This window comes from Notechis scutatus, chromosome 3 (assembly GCF_049901735.1).
Source record: "Notechis scutatus isolate UNSWTSFEM ecotype Mainland chromosome 3, rNotScu1.2, whole genome shotgun sequence".
NCBI lineage: Eukaryota > Metazoa > Chordata > Lepidosauria > Squamata > Elapidae > Notechis > Notechis scutatus.
The window spans coordinates 24,445,444-24,471,476 of NC_142011.1; the positions used below are offsets into that span (position 1 = coordinate 24,445,444).

At 41.6% G+C, this 26,033-nt stretch overlaps 1 protein-coding gene across 4 annotated transcripts in view; it reads right to left on the minus strand.

Annotated features, from left to right (window-relative positions):
* NCOA3 (nuclear receptor coactivator 3) overlaps nucleotides 1-26,033 on the minus strand; it is a 132,904-nt gene that overhangs the window by 37,626 nt on the left and 69,245 nt on the right. For 2 of the 4 annotated variants that reach the window (XM_087959302.1, XM_026665005.2), the window contains 2 exons: nucleotides 5,387-5,488; nucleotides 4,477-4,649 (listed from right to left, as the gene is read on the minus strand). In XM_087959302.1, the coding sequence (XP_087815428.1) occupies nucleotides 4,477-4,649; nucleotides 5,387-5,478 (265 nt within the window). In that variant the 5' untranslated portion in view covers nucleotides 5,479-5,488. Of the gene's footprint in view, nucleotides 1-4,476; nucleotides 4,650-5,386; nucleotides 5,489-19,710; nucleotides 19,883-22,961; nucleotides 23,085-26,033 lie in introns of those variants that run through there. The other 2 variants (XM_087959303.1, XM_087959301.1) reach the window with 2 other exon arrangements.

The window sequence follows — 26,033 nt, forward strand, 5'->3', positions numbered from 1 at the left end:
GGCTGTAGCTCTTTTGCTAGGTGTTTAGCTAGGTTTTGTAGTGGTGCTCCTCTGGAGCTGACTATGGGTCTGAGAGGTATGCCTTCTTTGTGTATTTTTGGGAGGCCGTATAGTTTGGGGCATCTGGAAGATTTCTCTCTGGGTATGATCGTGTGTTGGATCTCTTTGCTTATGTGGCTGGTTATAATTTTCTTCTTGGTTAATTTTTCCAGATATGTGGTTGGGTCTGTGTTTATGGGTTTGTATGTGGAGTCTTGGAGTAGGTCTGTCAATTTTGTTTCATAGTCTTTTCTGTCCATTACTACAGTGGCATTCCCTTTATCTGCTGGGAGGATGATTATGCTGCTGTCTCTTTTCAGGGTTTGTAGCGCTTTAATTTCATTTTGCTACAAGTTACTTTTGGGTGGTTTGCTTGTGCATAGGATGTTGGTAACTTGGTGTCTTATTTTATCAGCTTCATCTGTATTTAATTTAGTTAGGCTGGATTCTACTGCACATATGATGGATTCTGTGGGGATTTTTTGGGGTGCTATAGCATAGTTGAATCCTTTGGTTAGGACTTCTGTTTCTGTTTTGGTGAGTTCCCTGTTGGAAACATTGTACACTAATTGTTTCAGGTGTTGTTGTGAGTTGTTGGGGGTTTTCTTGTCATGTTCTAATTTCTTTAATTTTTTCAAGAGCTTTTCCTGTTTGTAAGTGCTTGCAGATTCAGATCTCCAAGTTGTGAGTTGTTTTATCTTGTCCCAAAGTAGAGGGTGGATTTTGCTGCTCAATTCCAGGTGTAGTGCTAGCAAATCTTTGTTTAACTGATCTAATTGGAATCTCTTACTGTGGAGCTCGTTCCTTAGTAGAGCCATTTCAGTTCTTTTCAGGATACGTTTAGTGGCTGCTGTGCTTTGATGAAATGTTAATTTGAAGCAGGTTGGTGTAGTATTGTTGTCTCTGCAGCTGCGTAGGAATTGGAGGTCACATAGTATTCCTGCTCTTTTAATTTCCAGTTTCTCGTAGGTTTTGATCTGGCTATTTAATCCCTCCCCGTAGAGGTTTGATATTTGTTTTCTTAAGTTTTCGCGGGTACTTACATGTATGGCCTTCAGCTTTGTTCGGGTATTTTCCCACGTCATAGCAGTGGTGCTTTTAAAGTTGTAGCAACGTTTCAGCAGAATCTCATCTGCCATCATCAGGCTTCTGTATTGTGTCCGTCTGTGAATCAGACTTTTACAGTGGTTTCAGATTTAAATTTGGGGCAGCCTATTGCTGTGCCAGAATGGTTTTTTCTTCATCCTGATTGGTTGGGAGTCTTGGTCTGTGTTTATTGGTCTCGGAGTTTGCTGTGTTCTGCTTGATTGGTGTCTCTAATATCTTCTGTCTGTTTTTTGGCTCTTTTTGTATCTTGATTGGCTGGCAGCATTGTGTTACTTTATTGGAGGCCTTTAGTGCAGCTTGGCTTCGGGTAAATGGACGGCTATCATTAGTTAGGAAGCTGGGTTTCATCTGGGTGCCTGGTTGGGATGTGTTTGAGCTGGAGGTATCAGGGGGGATCTGTTTGTGCGCAGGTGTTTGCCTTGCTTGTGGTGTGGAGATTTTTTTGTTTGTGAGTGCAGGCTTCCAAATGATTGACAGCCTGGTGGAATCATCTCTTCTATTCATGCTTTCTGGTCTTTTTTCAATCTCTATGGCTTCTCTGATGATTCTGTGGCTAGGGTTTTCTATAGTGGCTAGGGTTTTGGTGCCATTGAAGTTGATGCTATGACCTGTGGCTTCCATGTGTTGGACTAGTGAGGAAGTGTGTTCCAGCTTTTTGACTGCATTTTTGTGTTCATCCAGGCGGGTGCTTATTCTTCTATTGGTCTGTCCAATGTATGTGGCTGGGCATGATGCACAGGGGACTTCGTATATGCCTTGGTTTTCCAGGTCAATTTTGTCTTTGGGGTTTCTGAGGATGGCTGCTATTTTTCTGTCTGTTTTGAAGGCAGTCTTGATGTGGTGTCTATATAGTATCTTACTAATTTTGTCTGTAGTGCCTCTTATGTAGGGCAGGACAGCTGTTCCATGGGTCTGTTCATCTTCTGGGTCTCTATTATGTCTCAGTGTGTTTTTGTGGATCAAGTTGGCGATTTTGCTTTTGTGGAAGCCGTTGGCTGTCAATATTTTAGTCAGGGTGCATAATTCAGTCTTAATGTGTGTCTTGTCTGCCAGGCGTTTGGTTCTAGTAATTAGAGTTTTAGCCACGGAGTTTATCTGTGCTGGGTGGTGGTGGGATTGGGCGTTGAGGTAGCGGTTGGTGTGTGTTTTCTTCTGGTATATGGTGTGTCCTAGTGTGCCATCTGTTTTTTTGTAGATTAGTACATCTAGGAATGGTAGTTGTTTGTTTGTTTCTGTTTCCATGGTGAACTTGATTTTGGGGTGTGCGCTGTTTAGGTGTGTTAGGAAATTGTTTAGGTTTTCTTGTCCATGGGCCAAATCACGAATGTGTCATCGATGTATCTTAACCATAGTTTGGGTTTGAGGATGGCATTGGCCAGGGCTCTGGATTCGAATTCTTCCATGAACAGGTTTGCAATGACAGGTGACAGTGGTGATCCCATGGGAGCTCCTTCTATTTGTTTGTATCTTTGTATATGAAATATGTGTTGGTTAAGCAGTGTTCTGTTAGTTCCATGAGGTGTTTAGCTGGTTGGTATTTATTTTTGATGATTTCAAGGGTCTCTTTTATCGGGACTTGAGTGAATAGTGAAACCACATCAAAACTTACAAGCAGATCTTCTTGCTCCACGTGTAGATCTTTGATCATTTCCAAGAAGCGGTATGAGTTTTTTACATGAGAAGCTGCTGTTTCAGCATGGGGCTGTAGCTCTTTTGCTAGGTGTTTAGCTAGGTTTTGTAGTGGTGCTCCTCTGGAGCTGACTATGGGTCTGAGAGGTATGCCTTCTTTGTGTATTTTTGGGAGGCCGTATAGTTTGGGGCATCTGGAAGATTTCTCTCTGGGTATGATCGTGTGTTGGATCTCTTTGCTTATGTGGCTGGTTATAATTTTCTTCTTGGTTAATTTTTCCAGATATGTGGTTGGGTCTGTGTTTATGGGTTTGTATGTGGAGTCTTGGAGTAGGTCTGTTAATTTTGTTTCATAGTCTTTTCTGTCCATTACTACAGTGGCATTCCCTTTATCTGCTGGGAGGATGATTATGCTGCTGTCTCTTTTCAGGGTTTGTAGCGCTTTAATTTCATTTTGCTGCAAGTTGCTTTTGGGTGGTTTGCTTGTGCATAGGATGTTGGTAACTTGGTAAGCCTGATGATGGCACATGAGATTCTGCTGAAACGTTGCTACAACTTTAAAAGCACCACTACTATGACATGGGAAAATACCCGAACAAAGCTGAAGGCCATATATATATATACATATATATATACATATATATATAATTATTACATAGTAATGGTAATATTAGCTTATCCTTACTAGTAAACCTTCATTGTATAGTTAATCATTCTCTTAAACATTTAAGTTTCTAACCTCTGTTTCTGTTAGTTAACCATTGGTAATAGAATAGAATAGAATTCTTTATTGGCCAAGTGTGATTGGACACACAAGGAATTTGTCTTTGGCTCAGTGTACATAAAAGAAAAGATACATTCGTCAAGAGACAAGAATCATCAGGTACCACACTTAATAATAGTTATAGGGTACAATAAACAATCAAATCATACTAGGAAACAGTCAATATAAATCGTAAGGATACAAGCAACAAAGTTACAGTCATACTGTCACAAGTGGGAGGGGGTGATAAGGAGTGATGAGAAGATTAATAGTAATAGTAGTGCAAACTTTGTAAATAGTTGGACAGTGCTGATGAAATTATTTGTTTAGCAGAATGATGGCATTCAGGGAAAAACTGTCCTTGTGTCTGTCTAGTTGTTCTGGTGTGCAGTGCTCTATAGCATTGTTTTGAGGGTAGGAGTTGAAACAGTTTATCTCCAGGATGTGAGGGGTCTGTAAAATAAGTCCATGTTATGATAGCTTGAGGAGAGAGCCATATACATATTTCTTCCATGACCTATTTCATGTTCTTTACTTTTTCCCTTCATAACAATGATTGTGGAAATTATTTAAATGGTTCCTCCAAGCCTTTGATTCTATGGCAGTATGACTTTGCTCTTCTATCACATGCTAGTCCATGTATGATATGCCATATGCTAAGCAAGTAAATAAAATGACTTGGATCTAACCAATCTGTTATTTTATTGACTCTAACACAATATAATAAATGTAAATTTATGATTCTTTTAGTAAAATATTAGTCAATCCTTCAGTTATTTTATTTGTGGTATCCATGTTGTTAATATTAGCCTAAGCATTTTATTTTACAGAAAACAAAATGTATTTCTTGTTTTAAAAGCTAAAATCAGACTCGTGTCTACTAGAACATGATTTTTAGATAAAAAGAAATTTTTATACAGATTAAGAATCAGTCTTGCCTTGTTCCTTTATTTGACGTATCTGTCGAACTGTTTCCTTTAAAATTGCACATTTATCTGGTTTGACATTGAAATGATCAATATCGCTCAAATTAGCAGATATCAGCTCAGCCAATTCTTCAATATATTTACTTTCCTGCTCACGTCTCCGCTTCTCTCCACTGCATACAAGTCTTAAAGAGAGAAAAAATACAGAGGTTTTATCAGGTTAAGGCTTCTGGTCATATGATTTCCTTTTATAAAATGTATTAATCGAACTGCTAAATTAAAAGTGGTTCTGATTTTATTACCCTAGCCAAAGTATACCCAAAGTATAAATGTATTAAATAACTTCACCTCAGTAAGTCATATTTAACCCTTTGGAAATGACTACCACCCTCACCCATAGCCACACTGATATTTCCCAACTGGATGTCAAAAGGCTGAATGTTACACTGTTTTTGAGGAAAATTTATTTCTGAGTAGGAATTTACAACAATGTTTTTCAAAGTTGAATAAAAAAAAACATTACAAGAATGCAAATGAAGGGAGGAGGAGAGGGGACGGGGAGCGGAGGAGAGGTCAGGTGGATTATTGGTTTTTTTTCAACTCTCAGTTTGCTTCAACTCTCTAGTATATAATCCCAACAGATTATCCTTGAAGAATCAAGTCCTTGATAGAAAAATGACTGCCTGGTCCTACTCTATTGAATTAAACATTTACCTGATTTATATATATACTTAATAATCTCTTCCTCCTCCTAATTTTTTTTTCTTGCAATAGTATGAGTTTACCTCATTTCAACATTTTAAGTATGCTATCAATTGAACTTTAATCTAAATATTAACTCAATTTTAAATTCTGAAATTACCATACATTATTTGTAAATGTTCTATAGTAACACTATTTTAAAAACTTGGAAATACTTTACCCTGGTCCTGCAATATCACATGGTTTGCGTTTTCTTGAATCACTGTTCATACTGTCCAAGATGTTCTCTCCTAATCCACTCATTCTGACCATGCATCAGCAGCTGAAACCATCAAGGAATACAGTAATCAAGTTTAAAATTTTACTTAAGAAGAAAAGGTGAACCATTCAGAAAAAAACAATCCAGAATGACATAATTGTGAAGGACTAATGATCATGTACTTTCAGGTTATTCATCCACTGATGTTTTAAAACTCAACTTTCAATCTTTTTTCTTTTCTTCAACTTTCTGTTTTCCTGAATAATCAGTTTACTTGATGTCCCCAAGACTAGGGACATCTTGAGGACTATGAAAAATGTAAAGAAATTTAACATAGGTATCAATGGATATAGGGTCATGGTGGTTTACAATGGCAATCAATAATAAAGCATCCACAATGTATCAAACATGTAAACTATCCATGGTAAAAATATATAAAAACAGCTATGGAGAAAACTTAGTGGCTGCTTCCTCCTCTTCCTCCTCCTGTTCCTCCTCCTCATATAGCAGAAATTCAGAAATTGCCTAACAGATACGCTCTCTGTCTCAATAAGGGCATCACACTCTGCCACAGATTCAAAACACAAGTAGTGTACTTTGGGCAGTGGCACACGCACACACAGACAGGCCCCTAGTAACTGAGCATTTTGTATGTACCGCAGCCTTCAAGGGATGCACTTGCAAAGTGATGAAAGTGTGAGTTACCAAACAAGATCTTCATTATCCAGGTACCCATCCAACTGTTGCCCTTTCCATTTTCGCTACTGAATGTTACCAGAGCTTCAAGTAAGTTCAACTGCTACATAATCCACATTTTAATGGATAAAGGCACTAACATTTGATCCTTCTTTCATAGAGTTCATGAATCTATGAATCATCTAACATATGAAAAACTTGTGTAAGGCCACATCACATTAGGAATTAGTCTGAGTCCATCAGTTCAGAAACTGAAGTCAGTTTGTGTATGTGTATGTATGAAATCTACCAAACTTTAAAGATAGGTTGATATGGTACTTTGATATTTATATTATGGGTTAGATATTAATACTATGGTCAAACAGTGGTATTATATAACTCTATCCCATTATATAAGTACTAAAGAATATCAATCTCTCTTTAAAATTGTTTGAAGGAAATTAAAGGTAACATGTTAACTTTTTGTTAAAATATATCCAAAAAGTTTGGAATCTTTTAATCTATGAAGAACTTTGAACATATTGTGCCTCAACTGTGCCAAAAAAAGGTAATTGCTTATTCATGGAAGAATACTTCTATCCCACAATATAAATGGTGGCTTAATGAAATCTGCCAACATTAGTCTTCGTATGAGCTTCTTATTGACAGGGACAATACATTTCCAGTCCAGTCTAGGTGAAAATTTTAAATTTACTGTTTAGGAAAACTGAATTGCAATGCGAAGAAAATTACATAATCTTAGCAATCTGATATCTATATTTAGAAGTGGAGAGGAAAGAGAGAGAAAGAGATTTTGAGACATTAATGTATATGCTAAGCAGGCCTGCAGTCTCAGACTATTATCTATTAGCCCGAAAACCCCGTGGTTTAAAGTCTTACCACATAATTTAAAAAAAGAATTCTCATTCATTGAAAAAAGATTGATGAGAATCATAGAGAATGATTGTCATTTTTAATGCAGAATCAACTTCCTCGTGCATAAAACCATTGAAAGAAGTCAGTGACTTTTTCAAACTTCAGTTTTATCAATGTGCTATGATACACATTTCTATGACCTTTGAACTCTTAAATATGTATGTAGGTTCAGTTTTCAGATAAACAATATAGACAATCTGAAACTTAATTGGTAAAATGAAGGACAGAAATTCTTTGGGAAACTGACCAAAATCCCCAGCAACAGGCAACCATTTCTGAAGAGAATCCTAGATTTCTGCTACTTGGAAGAGAACACCTGATTTATTTCACTCATATTTCAAATATTTTGATTGGAAACATAGATAGAATACAGAATAACAAGTTGGAAAATATCTTAGAGATCTTCTAGTCCAAACCTCTGCTCAAGCAGGAGACCTTATACTATTCCAGACAAATGTTGTCTAATCTCTTCTTAAAAACCTCCAGCCCACAGATTAATTGTGGATAATTATGGGTGGCATTTCTTGCTGATATTTTTCTTTGCAATGTTATATAAAGTTGTTCTAATAAAATTAGATTTAAAAATAATTAATACACACAACATCAGGAATTTTTTAAAGAAAAACAAATGGTGACTCCCATGTATACCACTAGATGGCAGATCAACATTAAAGAACTAGACAACTGCTATTTAAAAGGACAGAAAATCACTAAAGGGCAAGCTTTTCAATAGAAAAACCAAAATTAAGTATCCTGGTTGTGCAAAAAGCACATGTCAGCCGTGTATTAGAGCATCAGCTTATGCTTTTTATGTGGCATGTAATGTCTCATATGCATGACTTTTTATAACAAAACTCAAATCTTAAAGCAGAAATTCAGTTGGCAATATTTGTTTCTCATACAACTCCATTTCGAAAGAAGCACATATTTTTATAGGACTAAAAATTGCCAGGGAGAGACAGGAAGTACAAAAAAAAAAAAAAAAAACCCAAGATAAAGGGAATGAGAAAAGCTCAGGATATATGAGGACAAAGAAATATATCAAAAACCCACAAGCATTTTACTTTGCCGAATAAACTGTACCAATATCTTTTTTTTTTAAGTCGAATTTTGTGTAGCATTTGTATAGCATAAACATGAAACAATATTAGCATTACACTAAACTCTTAAATAAAAAGATACCTTATGTCACCTTGGACAAGAATAACTTTCCCAGAAGAAAAATGTACAATGAATATTGCCTTTGTAAATTACATGGTTCAATTGTTAATAACAGAAAATTAGTCCATCTTCTCTGTATTATACTAAGCTCCTTTGTCTTTCTTTCAAATATAGTTAAAGGACAAGAACATTTAAATAAGGGTTAGTAACTCTAATTCTACCTGTTCATTATAGTAATTGTTACAGGCTGAAATAAAAAAACATCTTACAGGAAACTAGATCACTATGCAATAGAGATACCTTGAAATATATTTTTTTTAAAGCTGACAGTCTTACCCTAACAACAGTGCTGTCCTATCTTACATTGTTTGCCATTATTATTATTTTGTTTTGCAATGTAATTATGCCATCAATTTGCCTAGGAAGACCCTGTGCTGAAAATGGGCGTTGGTTCTTACCTGACACGCCATTTCTCTGGAGCCGTGAGGATCATCCAGAGAGTGGGAGGTGCTTCAGTCTACGTCGTTGATGGCTGAGCTCAATCACTGAGGAACGCTCCGCCCTCCATCACGTGGCTCTCTTGCGTTCCCCAGTTTGCGTGAAGACGAAGGTGAAGAGAAGGACGTTGCTCTGCTCTCCCTATGCTAAATAGGTCATTGGCCGAAACAAGGCCCCACCAGACGGCAATTAAAGGGTGGGGCTGGATGATCCTCACGGCTCCAGAGAAATGGCGTGTCAGGTAAGAACCAACGCCCATTCTCCTGAGAGCCGTTCGGATCATCCAGAGAGTGGGACATACCAAAGCTTGGCTGTCCTACGGGAGGGACCCCGTCTGGTCCTGCAATCTCCGAGGTTCCCTGAAGACTCGCTGGAGGACTCGCCTACCAAGCGAAGCCTCCGCCGAGGCAAAGGTGTCAATCTTATAGTGTCTAATGAAAGGAGAGGGGATGCCCAAGTGGCTGCCCGACAAATATCAGAAATTGGAGCCTGGGTGGCCCAAGCCGCCGAGGTGGCTGCACTTCTGGTGGAGTGTGCTGTGATCCCCTGGGTACCGGCAGTGCCTGGGACAAATAAGCCTTGGAAATGGTAGCCCTAATCCAGCGGCCGATGGTTGACGGGGACACTTTGTGGCCTAAGGATTTGGGCTGGAAGGAAAGGAAGAGAGATTCTGACCTCTGGAAGGGTTGGGTACGCTTAATGTAAATGCGTAGGGCCCGTCTTACGTCCAGTGAGTGCCAAAGCTTCTCCCTTTCCCGCGAGGGATTGGGACAGAAGTTCGGGAGTATGAGTTCTTGAGCCCTGTGAAAGGTCGAGTTAACCTTGGGCAGGAAGGTAGGGTCCGGTCGGAGGACCACCCTATCGGCATGAAATATGCAAAGGTCCTTCCTTACCGACAAGGCTGCTAACTCCGATATGCGGCGGGCCGAAGTAATAGCTACCAGGAATACCACTTTGAATGTGAGGAATTGGAGAGAGGCTTCCCTGAGAGGCTCAAAGGGTTGCTTAGTCAGAGACACCAGGACCTTGTTAAGGTCCCAGGTAGGGTATCGGTGTATGGTTGGGGGACACAGGTTGGTGGCCCCCTGAGGAATGCCCGAATACGGGGTGGTGGGAAAGGGAACCCAGGTTATCACAGTCAATGACTGTGGATAGCGCTGCGACCTGACGCCTTAGGGTGTTGGGGGAAAGCCCTTTCCTCAGGCCCTCTTGGAGGAACTCCAAGACCTGAGCTATGGAAGGTGACAGCGGGTTGATCTGGAGACCATGACACCACTGCAGAATCCCTTCCAAGTTGCGTTGTATATGCGGGTTGTTGAAGGCCGCCTGGCGGCTAAAATGGTCTCAATAACTTGGTCGGAAAACCGTTCTTTCCTTAAGCGTTCCCGCTCAACCTCCAAACGGCTAACTGGAGCCACTGAGGGTCTGGGTGTTGAAGGGGCCCCTGGGAGAGGGATATCCTGGTCGGGGGATTCTCCAGGGAGGGGCCACCGATAAGTTGCGGAGGTCCGCAAACCAGGGGCGCCTGGGCCAGAAGGGTGCTACTAGGATCAGCTCTGCCCTCTCGGAGATGAGCTTCTGGAGAACTCTGGGAACCAGGGCTAGAGGCGGGAAGGCATAGAGGAGCCCTGTGGGCCAGGGGCAACGGAGGGCGTCGTGATTCTCGGCCCGTGGGAGGGGTACCTGGAGAAAAACCTGGGGAGTTGCGTGTTGAGGCGAAGAGGTCTACTAACGGGAGACCGAACATTCTGGTCGCTTCCCTGAATAGTGACGGGTGGATGCGCCATTCGGACTGGTCCACCGTGGTCCTGCTTAGCCAATCCGCTTGGGTGTTTGAGTCCCCTGAGATGTGTTCGGCTCTGAGGGAGAGGAGACTGCGCTCTGCCCAACGGCAGAGGCGTTCGGCCTCCCTCATCAAGCGGATGGACTGTGTGCCCCCCTGACGGTTGACATGAGCCTTGGCGGTGACGTTGTCCGTGAGTATGAGGACATGCCGCCCGCGCACTTGGGGAGAAACTGCGCAGGGCCAGGAAGATGGCGTGGAGCTCCAGCCAGTTTATACTGCACCCCGTTCTACCTGAGACCATGTGCCCTGAGTTGAGAGCGAGAGGATGTGAGCGCCCCATCCGGACAGGCTGGCATCTGTGGTAAGGGTGAGGCGGTGGGGCTCCTTGATGAAGTGACCCTTGTTGATGGTGGGGCTGGTCCACCAGAGGAGAGATGTAAGGACTTTTGGAGGTACCTTGACTGTGGCCTTTGAGTTGCTTCTGCCGGTCCGCTGGAATGGGAGCAGGAACCATTGTAGGGGTCTAGCGTGTAAACGGGCCCATGGAACAATGGAGATACAAGAAACCATTTTACCCAGTAATTTGGACAATTCTAAAATTGTAACCTTCCTGGAGCGTCTGATATGCCTGACGGCTTCCTGGATACTAAGGAATCTCTCGGGGAGAGGAACACCTTACCCTGCACTGAGTCAATGACAGCCCCCAAGTGGGAGATCCTTGTAGATGGGGATAGTTGGCTCTTTTGCCAATTAACTAGGAAACCATGGTCTTGGAGGGCCAAGATAGTAACCCTGATGTCCCTCTCTGCTTGGGGTCTGGAGGGAGAGAGGATGAGGATGTCATCCAGGTAGCAATGGAGGCGGACCGGGAGATTCCTGAGATGAGCCACCAGGGCCGCGAGGACTTTAGTGAAGGTCCTCGGGGCAGAGGCTAGCCCAAAGGGAAGGGCAACATATTGGAAGTGGCGGTGGTTGTAGCAGAACCTGTGGAATTTGAAATGGGAGGGTCGGATTGGAATGTGGAGGTAGGCCTCGGAGAGGTCTATGGAGGATAGCCAGTCCCCTTGGCGGATGCTGAGGAGGATGGACTGCAGGGTGTGCATCTTGAACCTGCGATAGACCAGATAACGGTTAAGGCGTTTAAGGTCCAAGATGGCCCTCCATCCTCCGGAGGATTTGGGGACTACAAAAAGGTGGGAGTAGAACCCCTGCCCCCGCTGGGAGGGTGGGACGGGTTGAATGGCCTGTATTTGGAGAAGATGATGGATTGCTGAATCCATTAGGTTGCGTTTGATGGGGTCCCTTGAGGGGGGACGCCAGAAAGAAGTCAGGGGGCGCTCTTGAATTCGAGCGTGAGGCCGAGTCTGATGGTATCACGGACCCAGGTATCAGAGGTGGAAGAGTCCCATCGGTCGGCAAAGTGCTTGAGGCGTCCGCCGATGGGAGGGAGGGACGGGATCTATCTACGCCGGAAGGGCCTCCTCCTGAGCCCCTGAAAGGGTGCCTGTAGCCGCTGCCCCTCCTGTTCCTATCGGCCGGATCGGTTCGATCCTGGGGCTGGAACGGTCGGGAGGAGGGGGGGTCTCGAGTACCTTGGCGGGAAGGGAGACTGGTAGAAAGGGCGGGAGGAGCCTCTCCGAAATGGCTGGGGCCTCTAGACTCTGACCTCCGAAACAGAGGAGGGAGAAATTTTCTCTTGCTCGGGTTTCAGATAGCAAGGGGTCCAGAGCCGTGCCAAATAGTTTGTCCCCTTTTATGGGGGCAGTAGCCAGCTTAACTTTGTTTTTAACGTCCGCCTGCCAGTGTTTAAGCCAGAGCAGGCGGCGAGCAGTGACATGGGACGTTATTGCCCGGGCAGAGAATTTGACCGCATGGAAGGTGGCGTCAGCGGAAAATTCCGCCGCGGCCGTCAGTTTTGCTATGTCCTGGTGAGCCCTTGTGTTGGAGGGGGGAACATGTTGCTTCAGTTGCCGAAGCCACCGGATCGAGGATCTGGTGAAGAAAGAAGCCGCAGTGGCTGATCTAATGGCCCAGGAGTCCGCTTGGTGAGCTCTACGTAGGGCGAGCTCGGACCTCTTGTCCTCGGGTTTCAGAGCCTCTAGGGGGTCACTGGGGGAGGACGAGGAGGCCAACCCAACAATGGGCTCATCCACCTCGGGGGTGTTGAGTAAGTCACAGAAACTCGACTCGAGGTTAAAGAACCTCCTGTCCAGGCTGGATGGGGCGGGAGGGGCCCTAGTAGAATTCAGTTGATTTGAGACCAGGTCATGAAATAGGGGTGGAGACGGGATTACCTCCGCCTCCACCACGGGTTGACTAAAGATGGCGTCCTCCTGACCTTCTGCCGGGAGGGGAGAGCTGAGGAGGTTTGCACCGACAGGCCAGAGATGTTCCTGGCTTTGAATAAAAGGGATTTAAACATGTGGGGCTTGAACAGGCCCGCAACAGTGGGTTGGTCCGGGGTGAGACCCTCATCCTCGGACATGTCCCCTCCATAGGATCTACCTCCGATAGGGGCTCCTCTTGTTGCATAGACCCCCATTCCATTTCCTCTTCCCCCAAATTGGTCTAGATACTCTATATCCTCCTCCGGGTCCCTTTCTGGGAGAGGACTGCCTCCTTGAGAAGGTACCTGACCACGAGTAGGGTCTGATCTAGGCGAGGACCTCATTGATGGTGGGTCGTGTTCGGGCGCCAGTGAGGGGGAGTAGACCTGGACATCTGTTGAAGGCCCTCTGCTATCCCCTGGCGAATGGCCCGTTCCATCAATGCCTGTATGTGCGCAGGGATCTCGGATGAGGGGCCTCCTCCTGGCGAGACCAGCGGCCGTGGGCGTGAAAGTAGCTTCAGGAGGCTGTCTGGTTGATGGGCCGGGAGCCTGGTGTCCCTGGGATGGGCTGCGCCTGGAGACGGAAAAACAATCTGGAGGGGGGGGGTCTGGAGGTAGAAGGAGCGGAGGGCGCTGGAAGTACCGGTTGTGTCTCTCTGGACCGCCTGTCAAATTCCCTCTCGAGAGCCCTGTGACGTCGTAGGGCGTCTCTCTGAGAAGCCTTAGAGGTCTCCTTAGGTGTTTCCTTAGGTGTTTCCTTAGGAGTTTCCTTAGCCTGTTTGCACAGGTGGTAGGATTTGGATTTGGCCTTCAAAGAAGGGCCTTTGGTGGGAATGTCATCTGCCATTGTACAAGAAAGGACAGTAATACAGTTAAAGGCGGTTGGCTCGCCAAGGGTTCGACCTACAACAAAGGTCGGGTGTCCTTTCAGCTGGCCCACACCCCCTTTTGGAATTTAGATGTATAAATTCTGTAATATAGATGTTGAAATAATTCTTAATACTTATCTGCACAAGCAGGATAACAATCCAATGAGACTTGGAATGCTAAGGTACAATATCAATAAGAAAAAAATTACAGGAATAAACTCACTCAGGTCTATCTATATGTGAGTATAAATATAAACCTATATATGAGGAAATATCTAGACCTGGATACAGGCAGATATTCCAATGTCTATTAGAATTAGAACTATTGTTAATATTCTTGTTCTAATATTATTATTAGTAATATATGATTATTATTAATATTATTATTATTATAATTATTATAATTGTAATTATTAATATTATTATTATTACTCTATTAATGAAAGATTGCCAATTATCCGAATTAAACGCCTGAGGCTGGAAGAGAGGCCTCTGGCAGCTGGAGCTCCCAGGCAACAACCGGGAGGGATAGGCTGCAATCACTTGCCCTGAGCCTGCTGCGGGAAGCCAACAATTACTAAATTGTACCAATTAGCAAAGGCCCTACAGGCTGAGAGGCCTGTGCTAGGGCCGGTTACTTCGCAGCGCTATGAGGCCTCAATCTTTTTATTTTATTTTTTTTAAAGATGGCGCCCGCCACGTGGGGGCGCCCTAGAGGCGATCGCCCACGTTGCTAAAGTCCCGGGCTGCTCAGGGCAATGAAGTTTTTTACTTCTCCGGCCTTAAAAGAGGCCGAGGAAGCCAAGCAGTAAGTTTTCGCCCCTTCTTAGGGCGAGCGGCGTTTGCGGTGGGGGGGAATACCAGCAGCACTTATCAGTGCGATCAGTAAAGCTGCTGCAAGAGCAGCGAGAGAAACGGCAGGCAAGAGATCAAATTGGGGGGGGGGGGATTAGCGCCGAAGCACGAAAGTCGCCCGTTCTACAACCCCCCTGGGGGCGAAAGAAACGCGCTCCCCTTAAATCCCCAGTCCTGCGCCAGAAGGCTAAGGAAAATAGCTTGTTTTTCTCTATAAATATTTCCAAACCTGAGAGCAAGTCTTGGATCGGCCAAGGAGTGAGAAATGCACAGCCTAACTTGACGACGGCTGAGCGCAAACTGGGGAACGCAAGAGAGCCACGTGATGGAGGGCGGAGCGTTCCTCAGTGATTGAGCTCAGCCATCAACGACGTAGACTGAAGCACCTCCCACTCTCTGAATGATCCGAACGGCTCTCAGGAGAATATTTAATGACATTAACTACTTTGTGCTACAAGATACTGTTACTACAATGCCAATTAGCCAAAGCATTATTAATGCAAAAACCTATTCATTGAAAAATATACCAATGAAGTTGGCTCACAGAAATAAGGATATGGTTCCTTTTTTTTCTGTTATCTATATTACTAAAACTCTTGTTGTCGTGACCTTTAACTGGGCAAAATAATGCATCATATGCCAAGCATTTTTAATGCAAGTATCTCAAATTGGCTAACATGCAGAACATGGCCAAACTCCATGTGCCATGATTCCCAAGGGAATGAAATTTGGATATGTTTTGATTGTTTCAATGCTCCTGGCTGCTGCTGGACTGGTCTTCATTTCAACATTCCATGACAGTTTCCCAGCCAGTCTTGCAATTCCTCATTTCTCAGCCCATCCCACCCCACCCCAAACAGGAACCATTTATCTAAGGGAAGGGAAGGGAAGGGAAGGGAAGGGGAGGGAAGGGAAGGGAAGGGAAGGGAAGGGAAGGGAAGATTTCTGGTGATCCCTGCTAACTTTCCAGAAGGAATGGGAAAGCTTTTTTTGCTTTCACATTTCCATGAAATACTAAAACAAACCATGCAAACTTTATTTTTAAAAATCTGGATAACCTGTGCTTCACTGGGTTATTGTTTAAGATTTTTTTACCTAAACAGAGAAACAATTAATCAAAATTCACTTAACAACCATATTACTAATTTAATAACTGCAGTGATTCACTTAACAACGATAGCAAGAAAGGATTAAAATGGGGCAAAATTCACTTAACAACTGTCTTGCTTAGCAACAAAAACTTTGACCTTCGTTGTGGTTTTCAGTCAAGAATAACTTACATATATCAAACTGTGCTAGGAGTACAACAAGTTTGATTAAGCATTCTTTAAAGTTTGTAATAGAACAAGAAAGTACTTTTAATACATACATGATATGTATTGACTTCTTAATACAGGTAATCCTCAACTACCTGCAATGGATGCTGCAATGGTCCTAAGTGTGACAAATGATCATAAGTCACTTTTTTCAGTTCCATTGTATCTTTGAAAAGTCACTAATCAAACTGTTATAAGTTGCGGACTACCTCTATAAGAGAAAATCTACTATTTCTTCTTCTTCTTCTTCTTCTTCTTCTTCTTCTTCTTCTTCTTCTTCTTCTTCTTCTTCTTCTTCTTCTTCTTCTTCTTCTTCTTCTTCTTCTTCTTCTTCTTCTTCTTCTTCTTCTTCTTCCTTCTTCTTCTTCTTCTTCTTCTTCCTCCTCCTCCTCCTCCTCCTCCCCCCTCCTCCTCCTCCTCCTCCTCCTCCTCCTCCTCCTCCTCCTCCTCCTCCTCCTCCTCCTCCTCCTCCTCCTCCTCCTCCTCTTCTTCTTCTTCTTCTTCTTCTTCTTCTTCTTCTTCTTCTTCTTCTTCTTCTTCTTCTTCTTCTTCTTCTTCTTCTTCTTCTTCTTCTTCCAATAAAAGGTACTTTGAAAAATTCATTTTTCTAGCAGCAGTCTTTATGTAGTATATCACTGTCTCACTCAAATGGTACACAGTGACTGCACCCTGTTGACAGACTCCTAGTTCTCAATTTAAGCTTTAAAATGATCTTTAGAACAATGCTGAAGATACTTCATTTACATATAATCTTAATATCTAATCCCCAATCAAAGGCAGCATAGAATAAAAACAGACCAGAATACAAAATAAAAAGAGGCAAGGGCAAAAAGGTAGTTCTTAATTTCTATGATTATTTAAAGGTGATACATTTGGAATAATTTGCTGAAATTTTCAGACAGTACTGAGATCAAATTTTGCTAGATGGAAAAACCTAAAAATAGTGGAATTGACCTTGCTATAAAAGAAAGTTCCTTAATTCTCAAAGGTAAAGTTTAACAACTGGTGAACTCTTTTTCCTAAATGGAAAGCTCAACAGTTCAAAATATAATAACACCTCACATCTTATCGCATTTCAAATATGGACTAGTTTATTTTTTAAAATGTGCTTTATTAGATGCATTAGGCTAATGAGATAATCAGAAAACACGGGCTTCCAGTACAAAATAAATAAATAAATAAAACGCAATGGAATGGAACTATAGGAAACCTGTCACCACAGGAGGTGTGCAATGCATTATTTTAAAACAGAAAACCCAAGAAGACTGTCTCTTTGAAGAAAAAAATTCCTAATTCAAATTTCAGTTCAGCTATGAACTTTCCAAATTGTGTTAACACAATTCACTGCCTGTCAGGTCCAAGTCTACTTCAAAATCTAGAACTAATACTGAAATCTAGAACTAATTCTAATATTGAAGGGTTGGAATTGGGATTCAAAATACTTCAACCCATAAAGATTATACTGAGTTACTCCAGCAGTGCACTCCTTCCTCCTCAGATCAGCTGGGCTAAAAACAGACCCAGCAAGTTTGCCTAGAAAAGGCTGGCAGGGAGGTAGAGCCCACGTTGATCAAAAAATGAGGCTGCAACCATTCACATAGCAACTGTGCTGCTTGAACAGAGCAAGGAAGAATTTCTACACAAAGAAGTATCAGGGCTTAACTTCCTGGGTTTTATTTTGTTACAGTAATTTCTTTGCCACTTTCAAAGGTCCATTTTAAGGAGGCAACTGGACTTTGTTTTTTCTTTTGAAGATGTTTTGCTTCTCATCCAAGAAGCTTCCTCAGCTCTTACAGGACAGTGGAGAATTGGAAGAATTTATATTCCTTGCAGATACCTGATAATCTGCACCCTTTTATTTAGAGGGTCATTGAAGCACTTGGAGGTTTATCTGTGTCCTCAGGGTTACTTGAGTGGTGCTCCTGATTCCTGTAGTTTGCATTTTTTTCCTCTGGAAATCCATTCCTACTTCCACACCATTCAAAGGGTGCTCATCCCAAATTGTATAGCTAAATTCTCACAGTACTACTCAGGTGACCCTGAGATAAACCTCCAAGTGCTTCAACGACACACTAAAAGGACGCAAATGACCAGCTGTCTGCAAGGAATATAAATCCTTCCATTCCCCACTCTCCTGTCAGAGATGAAAAAGCTTCTTGGATGAGAAGTGAAACTCTTCAAAAGAAAAAACAAGAAATTCCAGTTGCCTCCTGAAAAAGCACCTTTGGGATGACTGAGAATCTCTATAGACTTCTTTACCATTCATTGCAACACCTACTAAGAGATGATTATGATGACAAACAACGTCTTAAGAACAGGTTAAAAATAAATAGATATTCCCCCACCCCAAGGCATTAATAGGGATGGTATAAATAGGTATCATAGGGAACATAACGGAGCCGAGAGAAGCTATTCTTTCTGCCCTAGTATACATGAGGAATATTTATGATTTCTAGAGGGATTAATCTTTACTTTGTTTTTGTTCATCACCATTGTATTGTCATTGTCATAATATTTTACTGGTATTCCCTTATTAAATTTCCATATTTTCCAATATGGCTCTGATGAAAATATTTTACAATTTTTTTCACTGTAAACTTTTGCCCATACTAGCTGGCCTGCACATGCTGTGGCACTGCTCCCATATTTATATCCATGATGGGAAGCTGATTTTAATAAACTTAGGTAGACAAGAAATGGAAGAAGAAATAGCACAGGATGTGTGTGCCTGGGTTTTCCCATTGACTTTCCTTTTGTTGGAGGCTTCATCTTTAATTTACTAGGGCTGTGCCAGCTTATCATTTCCAATAGTCATCTAATATTTTATATAATAATTTTATTCCTAGGAGAGGTATCGCCCAAATTATTTTAGCAGATCACAGCAGCTAAATGAACACATGGAATCCAGGAGTAATATGAAAAATTCTGAATACTCAATATCACATTACAAAATAAGAACACTGGAAAACCAGATCTGTATATAGGGATTGGTAGGATGCTTTAAAATATTCCATTGATTTGTCTTATTATAAATTAATATTTGCTAGAGTCTTACTCAAATTATACTCTGCTTGACCATTTGCAATGTAACATTTACAGTTGCTACCCAGCAGGATCCAGAATTGTAGGGTCTATATCAGAGCTTCTGATAAAACAGATTGGACTCTTTTTCTCCTCTAAGGAGCTATAATTTTCCCATTCGTAGCTTTCCTTTTAAAATCTAATACCAATCATATAGCTGGCTGGAGGCCTTTGGGCCATTCACTTTCTCTTGACCCAACTCACCTCACAGAGTTGTTGTTTGGGGGAAATTAGGAGGAAGGAGGAGTATCAGATATGTTCATCCTCTTGAATTAATTATAAAAAATAATAATGGCAAGATTGATTGATGAAATAAATAAATGATACAGTGACTTAAAAATTAGTGTTGCTTTTCGGCATCCTTAGCTAATGAATGAACTGTAAAGAATGACATATATACTGTAGTTACTGCTTTCCTCAATATCAGATTATTTATATTGCTGAGCTGGGGCAAAGGAACAAAAGCAGGAATTCATAGTATTTCTAATGTATATATTTTAGAAATAATTAAAATATTTTTCCTCAAGGGTTTTTTCAGTTTGTAAACATTAAAAAGCAGGCCAGTGTCTGAAACATGATCGTGATAGTTAGGAAAGCCATACAAGGTAAATGTTATTATTGTGCCTATTTGTGGTATATGTGTGTTTGTTACTCAGCCTCTTGATATGCTAGACTGGAACAGGAGATTCAAGATGCAGTCCAAAATTATACTACAAATACAATTTACAAAGGACGAGCGCTGCTTCTGGTGAATACACAGATGTTTTCTTTTCTCTTACCTCCTGTTCTGTGGTGGTCTTCTTCATGTTAAGGTGATTTGATATATAGCTGCCCAAGAATTAGTTTTTCTTGTGTAAAGAACACTATTGTCAAGATGTGAAGGTGTTAGAAGTTACTAAAGAGCATCACTTGGGGTGAGAACTGGAATCCAAATTTGATCAAGTAGCAATTCTTAATTGAAGAAGGAAAGAGGAAATATTTATTCAACTTATATTGTTTGTCTCCCAAAAGTACATTCCAAACTATTACAAGGCAGACATGAGACTGAGGCTAAAGCTGAAATTGAAGTTTGAAGTAGTGATAAGCTCAGCCATGGATATGGGGGAGGAGGTTCCAGTCAACAAACTCTGGACCCATTAATCATTGCCCTAATATACATGAATATATCTGCATTAAAGGAACAGCTTTGAAACAGAGTCTCTGCTTTGTATGTAGACTTTTTCAGGTTTAAATTCTAACTCTCCAGAAAAAAAATAGGAAAGACTTGCTTGAGCAACGGGTTGGACTAGATGACCTTCAAGGTCCCTTCCAATTCTGTTATTCTATTCTTTTCTAACTGCCAAATGAAACTCTAGTGGGTGCTTCCATTTTAGCATAGAAGATACTGAGCTAAATAAAGAGTGGCCTAATCAGTACAAGGCAGCTATATATTTTTTTTTACATATTATCAGTTGTTGTTAAATATATGAACAGGCATGATATTCCGCTCTGAAAAAAAAATCGGGGCCGGCCAAAAGAGACCCCCCACCACGCGCCCGGGGAGCGCCCGCTGCTTTCCCTCGCCAGGGCCGGGCGGTAGCGTGTTGCACTGGTCTGTGGCTGGCCCAGCTCCCTTTTCCTGCCGCTCAGCGGCCTCCGTTCGCACCGCCCGGGCTCCGCTCAGGTATCCGGCTGGGGCTGTCAGGAGTTCCTACCGCCGACGCAGCTCCACGCGGCTCCAGTCCCACGTTGCCTCGGGAAGGGAAAGGCAAAACCAGGAGCCGCTGCTGCCGTTGCAAAGCGCTGCCGCGGCTCTTCCTTTTTTCCTTTCCCTTCCTGAGGCAACGCGACTGGAGCCGCGCGGAGCCGCGCCAGCAACTCCTGACTCGGGGCCTCCGAGGGGAGGGGAAGGAGGAGAAGAAGGGGTGGGCGGAAAGGGGGGGGCGATTCCCCAAAAAATCGGAATTCCGATTTTAATCGGAAGAATATCATGCCTGTATGAAAAAGATATGTTAAACAAAATCAATAGTGCATATACAAAATTGGACAGATATGCAATAGCCATTGCACACACACCATATCCGATCATGAAGCTCCCCACCAAAATCCTCCAAATTTTCATGAAAATGCCTCATGATATAGGGAGAAACATGCCAAGCTTATAGGTTTTCAATTGAGACCAACTGAGGCAGAAAGTAAAATAAGAAATACCTACGGAGGAACAGCATGGCTTTTTATATGTTCAAGAGGATCCCATTAGATCCTACTTGATTTTTTTTAATCCATCTTAAACTACTATTTTCTAACATAAATTTGGGTTGTATTAATGAAATTAATTTAATTTCATTAATAAATTAAGTTAATTTAATAATTAATTAAGTTATTAATTATTAATAACTCTTAATGGGATATTTAAAAAATAAGAAAACATGCAAAATTAGTTTTTATAATCCATTGCTCAGCATAAGGTAGCTTTTGTATCAGCTGCTTTATAACAACACTGAATAAGTCTATTGTTAAAACAAGATAGGCAAAGACACTGACAAGTTCTTTTTCTATATCCCTTATAAGGTTTCACATGCAGTTTAATTTGTTTTATGTCACAACTTCTACAAGGTATATTATTAAATCCTATAGTGAAGGTGGACTATTAATGTGTTACAGAAAGTTACAGTCGCAGTTTCTATTAATATCTTATTTATTCTGAACTACTGAATTACAGAAACATAGAGTCAGAAATAACCTAAGAGGTTATTTCAAGTTCAACCTCTTTTGAAAACCTCCAGTGAAGGGAAAGAATCACTCCATCTGGTTTCCCCTGATTGATAACTCTCACTGTCAAGATCTTGCTAATGTTTCTTCTGTATCTACATCCTTGAGCTTTAATCCCATTACCTCTGGAGCAAACGAGAATACATTACGTCTGAACCTTCTAGATTCAACTTGAGCACAGCTATCATATCATATCCCCTTTCCAGCTTCTCGTAATATAACGTAACTAGGTCTTTTAGCCATTCCTCATAGGATTTAGTCACCAGTCATTTACCATCTTGGTAGCCCTGCTTCAGATTTACTGTAGGCCAGCCACTAGAAGCACTATATAAAACAGACTGTTCTTAAAAAATTAATACATAACTTGTTGGAAATATTTAAAAATATACAAATATATAAAAGGGTACACTATTATTTTATTCGAAATTCAGATGTTCAAAACTGATGTTTCTGTTAAGGCAACTTAAAGGTAATTATCAGAAGCCCAGCGAAAAGCTGTATACAAGTTTAAATTACTGTTAACACCAATGACATTTTTATATTCAGATGAACTTTACTCCCAAGAAGAGTGATTGGAAATGGATGGATGAGGTGAAGATCTGCCAAAACTTGGTAGATCAAATCAGTATTAGTTGCTCTCTCAAGCAAGGCAGAAACTAAATTGAAAAAAGGTATTTCCTCCAACTAAAAGCAATGTCAAAACCTTTTTCAGCCTTCTTTATGGAGCGAGATTCCCCTTGCAGTATGGCAGCGGTGTCAAACTCAAGACCCGCAGGCTGGATCCGACCCTCAGGGAAACAGCAAAGGACCAGCCTCCGGTGCCTTGGAGCTCCGTTTTCTCTGGCAGAGGGTTGCAGGAAGCCACTGTGGCCGAAAACAGACCTCAAGAACCTGTTTTCATGGGCAAAGCACTCGTGCCACCATAGGTGCCCCCTGACATGAGTGACATCGAGCTGGCCATGCCTACCCTGGCCATGCTGCCCCCAGCCCCCCCAAAGGTCAAACACAACCCTGATGCGGCCCTCAATGAAATGGAGTTTGACACCACTGCTCTATGGTATTGAACTCTGTCCAATAGATCAGCAAAAAAGAAATGGTAAAACTATTAGGATTGGCAACAAAGACAGGTATTTTTTTTCTTTTTCACATTTTTATTATAATAGACATAGCAACATTACAAGTTATTAATGCTTACAACATATTTTCATATATTACCCTAACCCTTTTAGTCTATCAGCTAAGAAAACAATTTTCCTTGAAAGAAATGAGGTAATGTTACCAAAGTACACAACTCTTGTATTCAGAGCAGTTTGCCAGTGTTTTCTGCAATAACTATCCCTTTAATGTTGAAGACAGGACACATCATTCTAACACTTTCAGTAACTAAGAGCAGTTGTGTTCCTGTTCAAAATAGAACATATAATGCCAAGCATACACAATCTGGATCATAAAACAAAATCAAGTTCTTATCTTGTCAAAATATGTGGTTTTGTTCTGCATTTCTACTATCTCTGTTGAATAAAAATATATCTTAGTGAATTTTTTGAGGATGATGATATATCTCGCATTATTAAAGCACTATTTTCATGATCTCCTTTGTCATCTTACAGTTTTTATAAGTGAGTCTGATTTTCAGAGTGCATTCTGACTCCTCTCTAAACATTAAGACAGGTCTTGATACTAACCTGATATTACAATTTGGCTGAAGATTTATTTAAGAAGTTTTTCATGCTCAAGAAATTTAAGGACCTCGGATTGAATGGACCAAGAATAAGTTATAATCATATTCAACTACAGTCAATTAAACAATTTCCATACTCTAAATCTAGGAATTCTTTGTGTGTTGCTTATTTACAAAACTTTATGGAGAATAAGAAATAATTCATCTACTTATAGTAATAAAATAATAAACATTACTACAAAATTTCTGAGAAGCTATGGATGGAAGGGGGTTTATGGAGGATTTTGGAGGTTTAAATGATACAACTGCATTCATTTGTAAGAACCTTCAGTATTACATCTCTGGATCAAAATAAGGCATGGCATTTGATCCAGCATTCTGTTTCTGAATGCACTGTGCTAGCTCAAGGTATTTTGACATTTTAGACAAGGTAAACATACACTGTCCCTCATTTATCACTGACTGAACCATACAATAAAAGCAATGCATATCAGATAGATTTTAAATCATATCTTTCATGTCTTCTGCTTTCCTTTGGTTATCCTCCACATGTACTTTTTAAATTTTTATGATTAATCACTCAAATTAATCATTTACATTAGTTACATAGCTATAACTTCATCGCACTAACATTTCTTGGTTCTGTATTCAAAATCAACCATTTATTGTTCTGTTTCATACTACTGTTATAAAACATATAAAATGGGGGCATAAATGTATCCCCATTTCACTGCATAGGAATCATATATTATAAAATTAGCACCTAGCTTAACATCAGGCAGTTCCTCTTTCCTAAAGATTTTTAAGTACACTAGGGGATCTAAACATCTATTGATTGTCATGCTATCTAGCCCACTTTTAATTAGCTTGCTGATCAGCATGCCATTGAATACTTTGTCAAATGCTTTGCTGAAAAAAAATCAAAGTATATTGTATTTAGGGATATGCAGCTCTTAGAACTCAAATTGGAAAGGTACTTTGGATCAAGCTACCCAAGCGTCCTATCTTTTTTTGGGATCACACACTAGCCACACAGTTCTAGGAAAACGCTTCTTTCTTTCTTTCTTTCTTTCTTTCTTTCTTTCTTTCTTTCTTTCTTTCTTTCTTCTTTCTTTCTTTCCTTCCTTCCTTCCTTCCTTCCTTCCTTCCTTCTGTCTTTCATTCATTCATTCATTCATTCAATTTCTGAGGCCACCCATCTTAATGAATAACTGGGTGGCTTACAATTCAGAAAATATATTTCAATGATTTTTTTTAAATTAAAACAATAAAAACAGTAAAACCAGTGAAAACATTAAAAAGAGCATTGTCTTACCTGAATGCTTCTTCTCATCACGACGATGGAGAATCCATGGATGGGCTGACACATGCCTTTCTGCCCGGAGACTGAGTCCAACTGTTTCTGCCACACCCTTCATCAACTGTCATTCTCCCCAGTTCACGATGAAGGCGCGGCACTCTGTAGGACTCTTCTGTTGCATTGGCTCCTCCGGTTGTCCTCGCTAGACGAAGGACCTGACTACATCCCAGGGAGGGAATGTATTCTCCATCGTTGTGATGAGAAGCGTTCAGGTAAGACAATGCTCTTTCTCCAGCACGACGATTGGAGAATCCATGGATGGGACATACCAAAGCCTGGTGTCCCTATGGGCGGGGATTATGATCCTGAGTCCCCCTAGCTACATGCACTCTCTGAAGCACCTTCCTCCCAAAGGCAGCATCAGCTGAGGCAAAGGTGTCCAACTTATAGTGGCACACAAAGGGAGATGGTGATGACCATGTCGCCGCCCTGCAGATCTCAATTAAAGCCTGCGTCACCCATGCAGCCATGGTTGTGGCGCTTTGCACAGAGTGGGCGGCTAATTGTCTGGGGACCGGAATCAACTGTGTCTCATAGGCCTTTGCAATACACACCCTTATCCAGCGGCCTATGGTCGATGAAGTGTCCTTTGAACCCAGAGAGGAAGGTTGAAACAGTGATTCAGATTTTCGGTGAGGCAAAGTCCGTTTTATGTACCTGTGTAAGTCTCTCGTGTCCAGAGAATGCCATCTCTGTTCCAGCGGATAGGAAGGACCTGGACAGAAATTTGGCAACACTATCTCCTGGGCCCGGTGGAACCAGAAGTTGATTTTGGGGACGGAGGGATCCAGATGGAGAACCACCCTGTCTGCGTGGAAAGTACAGAGTTCCTCTCTCACAGAGAGAGCAGCCAATTCCGAGATTCGTCTGGCCGATGTGATGGCGACTAAAAAGGTGACCTTAAAAGACAAAAACCACAGACTAGTAAACCTGAGAGGTTCGAAGGGTAGTAAGGTAAGCACGTATAAAATCTTAGCTAAGTCCCAGGTTGGATACTTGTGAAGAACAGGTGGCTTTAAATTGACCACCCCCTCAAAAAGGAGCGCAGCACCGGATGGTGCGCTATGGAGTCTAGGTCCCCATAAGTCAATACTGAAGACAAGGCTACTACTTGTCTTCGGATAGTATTAGGGGCTAACCCTTTATCCAGACCCTCTTGCAAAAAGTCCAGGATCTGAGGGATGGAAACTGCTGTGGGATCCAGATCTGACCTGACACACCAACTACAGAATGCCTTCCAAGTAGAATTGTAAATTCTGTTGGTGGAAGGCCTTCTGGAAGCCTGAATCATCTGTATCACCCTCCTTGAA